General features: G+C 47.1%; 1 protein-coding gene across 3 annotated transcripts in view; it reads left to right on the top strand.

Moving 5' to 3' along the window:
• Positions 1–6,000, top strand: part of FGD5 (FYVE, RhoGEF and PH domain containing 5) — a 204,236-nt gene that overhangs the window by 17,467 nt on the left and 180,769 nt on the right. For all 3 annotated transcript variants that reach the window (XM_078776775.1, XM_078776774.1, XM_078776773.1), the window contains exon 7: positions 4,637–4,667. In XM_078776775.1, the coding sequence (XP_078632901.1) occupies positions 4,637–4,667 (31 nt within the window). The remainder of the gene's footprint in view (positions 1–4,636; positions 4,668–6,000) is intronic.

The raw sequence follows: 6,000 nt of genomic DNA, 5'->3' as shown, positions 1-6,000 counted from the left end.
CTCCCGGCAATGCTGGGTACTTCTGCTAGTCTCTATATATAAAGGAGGAGTGTCTGTGTGTGTGTGTGTGTGTGTGTGTGTGTGTGTGTGTGTGTGTGTGTGTGTCTGTCTGGATGTCTGCTTATAACTCAAGAACTACACATCGGAGAAAAGTTTTAGACACAGATTCGGAATCAGCATAAAATCCCGGTGGTTTTAGGCTACGTTTTATTTTAATTTCAATGGTTTAAAAAAACCGCGCCAGCTGCAATTCCATGGTGTAGTTTGTGGCGGCGCTAGACGTTTGGGGTGTATTGCAATGGTTTGTCGGGTTTGGCTGTGGGTCCAGAATAGCTCCCATTTCCTTATGTTCGTCCACTTTTTTTTGGATTCTTCTGTTACAACGCCTTCCTTATCTACCTTATATCCCCCCGACGAGGCCTCTACATAATTTCATGCGGCAGAATTTCGTGCATTTTGAGTGAAAGAAGTGACGAAGTTGTAGGAGGAAGAAGAGGCGCGGCGCGGTCACTGTGGAGGCCTCGATCGTGAGTGGAAATGGCGGGAATTGCGTTTGTATTGCAAAGTAAAGGATCTGCATTCATTTCTGAACTTGCATTGGTAGATTGTTATACATCTGCATTATTTTTCATCAAAAAACTTTATGTTGAACTTTAAGGCTCCAAGCACGGACTATATATATAGCCCTCATTGAGGTAAAAATAAAAGTAAAAAGCCTGCTATCGCTTGCCAAGCTAGCCTTTCCCCCCTCCCCCTCCCCCTCCCCTCCCCCCTCCCCTCCCCCCTCTCCCTCCACTCCCCTCCCCCATCCCCCTCCCCTCCTCCTCCCCTCCCCCTCCCCTCCCCTCCCCTCCCCCTCCCCCTCCCCCCCTCTCCCTCCCCCTCCCCCCTTCACTCCCCTCTCCCCTCACCCTCCCCCTCCACTCCCCCCTCCCCTCCCCCTCCCCCCTCCCCTCCCCCTCCCCCCCTCACCTCCCCTCCACCCCTCCCCCTCCCCTCCCCCTCCCCCCTCCCCTCCCCTCCCTCACCCTCCCCTCCCCCCCTCCCCTCCCCTCACCCTCACCCTCCCCTCCCCCTCCCCTCCCCCTCCCCTCCCCTCCCCCTCCTCCTCACCTCCCCCCTCCCCTCCCCTCCTCCTCACCTCCCCCTCCCCCTCACCTACCCCTCCCCCTCACCTCCCCCCTCCCCCTCCCCCTCCCCCTCCCCTCCCCTCCCTCCTCCCCCCTCCACCCTCACCTCCCCCCCTCCCCCCTCCCCTCCCCCCCCTCCCCCCTCCCCTCTCCTCCTCCCCCTCCCTCCTCTTCTCCCCTCCCCCCTCTTCTCCCACCCCCCTCTTCTTCACTCCCCACCCTCTCCTCCCCTCCCCCCCGTTCCCCTCCCCTCCCCTTCCTCCTCCCCTCCCTTCCCCCGCCCGGCAATGCCGGGTACTTCCCATGGCCAGCTGTACGTGGGCTGCTCGAGGGTTGGAAAACCAAGCAATCTTTATGTCTTGGCACCAAGTAAGAAAACCAGAAATGTTGTATACCAAGAGGTTTTGAGAAATTGAAAATTGACAAAACGTCATGTAGGAAATGTACTGTGATATTGCTCTAAAATATACATGTTCTTTTCATCATATATTTGTATTATTCTTATTCAACCCGGGCGAAGCCGGGTACCTCAGCTTGTAATTTATAAGACGGGGAAGTGGGGAGTCACGTCCTTTTTCTCCAGACTGCACTAGATAAGGTGTTCTATAAACTCTCTAGTTTGGAGATGAGTTTTCATCACAAGAAATGACCATACTGTAAACAACAAACACAACAGTAATTATTAAATTACATTGCATACTAAATGTCAAGATAAAGCACAAATCGCTCGGAGCCCCAAGAGACAATTTACAGAACACTCACGTACCTTATATAGCTGCAAGCCTGAACCAACAAAAGGATGGGCCAGGATGGACAGGGTTTGGAGAGAAATAAATAAATAAATCTTCAAGCTGGGGGAGAATAGGAGTAAAATGAAGATAAGGGGGTGAATGGCATCTCTCGTCGTGTCTGGTGCCACAGGTGCCGTGGGCTACTATGGGGTCGTGACAAAGGCACGGTCAGAAAAGGACTCGCATAAAGCATAGCCGGTTCGCTTTGGACGTTAAATGTGGATTCTGTTCTCCCAGATTCTCAAAAAGTGTACATTTAAATACCGGTCCAACAAACGCACCCAATCTCCTTATAGTGTCCAGCCTGTTTTCCTCTCTAAATCTCGCTGCCACTGTTAACAAAGTTGTTATCTGTTTGTAATAAGGTACTTCCAATTCCTAAGTTCTCTTTTTCTTTCTCTTTCTCCTTTATCTTTATTTCTCTATCTCTTCCGATCTCCCTCCCTGCCACATACCTGCAGCATTTGTCCATCTGTATCCTGTCCGCAGGCAAAATCTAGCTCACCGACCATTTTGTGTTCAAGAGCACTTCCCAAGGTTGCCAAACCAGATTTAACAGAATGGCGGGGTTTCATAGTGGTTTTAAATTAGGGGGAAGTATAATCATAAAAAGGAGGGGGGGGGGGAGGTGGGGTAGATGAGTAAATTCAAGCTTATGGAACTTCATGTGGCACGGCTATTTGATTGACAAGTGTCCCCACATGTATAACCACAAAACCCCATTTTGTGGTTATATATGTGAGGTTATTTGTCAATCAGGTAGTCACTTGTCAAATAATCCTGTTTCTTGCCCTGCTCTTTATGTCAGGGAAAGAAATAAAATGATTGAGCTTGAAGGCAAAGATGAACAGTTCTTATGAAGGATCTTAAGGTCTCTTGCAATGATCTTGAAAAGAAGTGTGAACCTGGAGACCCCCAACACTATTACATCACAGAACTAGATGGTATTCATGGAATACTTACCCCGTGCAGTCAACTTGTTGCGAGCCAACGCTTCTGTTTTTTAAGGGGTTTTTTTAAAAATCCAATATGGCTGCTAGTGCTAGACCATGTGACCGATGACATCATAAATTTACATTCTCCAATATATTTGTTGCGTAGATCACACTCAATAAATTTCAAACTGATCGGACAAAGCGTTGTACTTGTCGAATTATGACATCATAACAAAGGCACCGATGACATCATCATTAACATAACTTATTCCCCATGGGGAGTACTTGACAGTGAGCAATGTTTCAATTTTTTCCATGCAGCGGTTTCGGAGATATAGAGGTGCAAAGTTTTTCCAAGATGGCGCCCGTACCATGTGACCTCTGACGTCATAATTACCACTAAAAATATACAGGAGGAGGCACTCTTGAGGTGAAAATTTCGTGTCCATCAGACCAAGAGTTGTAGAGAAAATTTTTTATACTGATCAGATCAAGTATTGTACTTGACGAATTATGATGTCATAATGAAGGTAACAATGACATCATCATTAACATATCTTATTCTCCCATTAGTCCGGCAGCTAAGCTAAATATAGCATAACAATTGTGCATTTTGTGAGGAAAGCACCAAATTTGGCACACTAGTAGACTATCATATTATGAAAAGATCTGGATATTGGGCCATCTCAGATTCAGAGATTTGATTTTTGCAAGATTTGCAGATTTGCAAGCTGAGATTGCAACGCCAGGGACGGCCGACTCCTTCCTGCGAGCTGCCCACGTCACCCACACAAGAAGAGCTCATCAAATCACTGCAGCGGCACTGCACATCCTGCAACACCGTGCGTATGAACGCCACTGTATGACATATGCTGATGATGCAGAAGACCTGCCTGAGTTCGAAGACTGGTGTCACCAGAGAGGAGAAGACATTCCCAACTTTCAGTACTGGGCAACTGTGCTGGAACTAGAGATGTTGGTACTGGTCTACGTGCGTTCTCTGCGGCAGGCTTCATTCACGATGTACCTTGATGCCCTGACGGAACTGGTCCCATGGTTCCATGCCTTAGATCACACACACTATGCCAGGTGGGTCCCTGTTCACCTGAGGGACATGGTTGCACTCCCAATGAAGCACCCAGATGTAGCCAGAGAATTCAGGGCTGGCAACTTCACTGTACAGAAGACGAAGAAGGTGTTCTCTTCGATCCCAATCGAATCGAAATCTTGCAAAAATCAAATCTCTGAATCTGAGATGGCCCAATATCCAGATCTTTTCATAATATGATAGTCTACTAGTGTGCCAAATTTGGTGCTTTCCTCACAAAATGCACAATTGTTATGCTAAGTTGCCCCACTACATAGGGAGTACTTGACAACGCACCATGTTTAAATTTTTTCCCAATGAGCGGTTTCGGAGATATAGAGGTGCAACGTTTTTATAACGTCACAATTATTGTTGTCTGTACCACGTGACCTATGACGTCATAATTATCACTGAAATATTATACGGGAGGGGGCGCTTCTTTGGTGCAAAATAGCGTGTCAATGGGACCAACGCTTGCTGAGAAAATCAATTTTAAAAATGCAGACGTATGTACGTACGCCATATGTACGTACGCATTCAACCGATCGCTTAACCACGCATTTCGCTTCACGAGCGTAGGGTAACAATGAAAACAATTATCGTTGTGGGATTCATCGTTAATTACAAATGGCTGATTTTAGGAAGAGTTCATTGCTGATGTTCTGTTTTGTCTTTTCACCATTTATTTTACAGTTTTGTGGATTCCTTGAAACTACTGCATGTGGTGAGTTTTTTGAATTGTTTTTTTTTTCTAGAGATGGACTGGATTAATTTTGCATTAATTTTGCATTTATGAAATTAAAAAAAGTTTCAAGGTTCTGAATGGAAGTATATTGGCATAGTGAGGCATTTGGGTGGCTGGCATATACCTTTCATCGATTGCTAATGAAAGCCATTCCAAATCCCATCACCTCCCATGGGTAAAAGGATTTATGATTGGTTCAACTGGGTGTATTATAATCAAGTGGTATGTCGGTCCAAATCCCATCGCAATTTGGGAAGGAAAAGGCCCAGTGTATTTCATTGTCCAGGAAGTTGTTTCAACCAACATCACCGCTTTGCACAAAAAAGGTGCAAAAACAGATCCCAGCAACTACAGACCAATCAGCCTTCTCCCAATTATCAGCAAAGTCATGGAATCCATCATTGCTTCGGATATGAAATCTTTCCTCTTCTCCAATGGCTTGATCTCTGATCATCAATTTGGTTTCAGACCAGGTCACTCTACTCTGGACATGCTGCTTCTGCTGCCTCAACAATGGATGGAGGTCCTCAATGCCAAACAGGAAATTAGAGCTGTCTCCCTCGACATATCACGTGCCTTCGATACGGTCTGGCACCCCGCTCTGCTCACCAAACTCTCCTCCTTTGGTATCCATGGAAATCTCCACGCATGGCTGGCGGACTTCCTCTCTTGTCGTAGTCAACGTGTGGCCCTGAATGGGTTTCTCTCATCTCCTCTTCCTGTTCAGGCTGGAGTTCCCCAAGGCAGTGTTCTGGGCCCTGTGCTTTTTCTGGTCTTCATCAATGATCTCTCTGACTCTCTTGAAAATCCTCTCTATCTCTTTGCTGATGACTCCACTCTCTGCCGCTCCATTCCTCATCCCTCAGATCGGTAGTCTGAAGCCTCCTCACTCTCTGCAGACCTGGACAAAATCACAGACTGGGCAAACAAGTGGAACATGTCTTTCAATCCTGACAAATCTCACACTCTTACGATGTCTCTCCGAAAAGACCGACTGGACAACCCTCCCATCTACTTTCTGAATAATCCTCTCCAAGAAGTTCTGTCACTCAAGCTTTTGGGTCTCACTATCTGCCATGATCTTTCCTGGGAAAACCACATTTCCAAGCTGGCCTCCAAAGCCAGTCGCCGACTGGGCATCCTCCGTCGTGCGAAGTCCTTCCTTGGCACACCTGAGCTCCTCACCACATACAAGGCTTTCATCCGCAGCTCAATGGAATACTTCTCTCCCCTCTGGGCTGGTGCTCCTGCCTTACACCTAGCTTGTCTTCACGCTGTTGAAACCAAAGCGTTCAGAATCATTGGAAACTCC

The sequence above is a fragment of the Myxine glutinosa genome, chromosome 4, assembly GCF_964187855.1.
Source record: "Myxine glutinosa chromosome 4, kmMyxGlut1.1, whole genome shotgun sequence".
Lineage (NCBI taxonomy): Eukaryota > Metazoa > Chordata > Myxini > Myxiniformes > Myxinidae > Myxine > Myxine glutinosa.
This window is presented reverse-complemented; position numbering and strand designations above follow the sequence as displayed.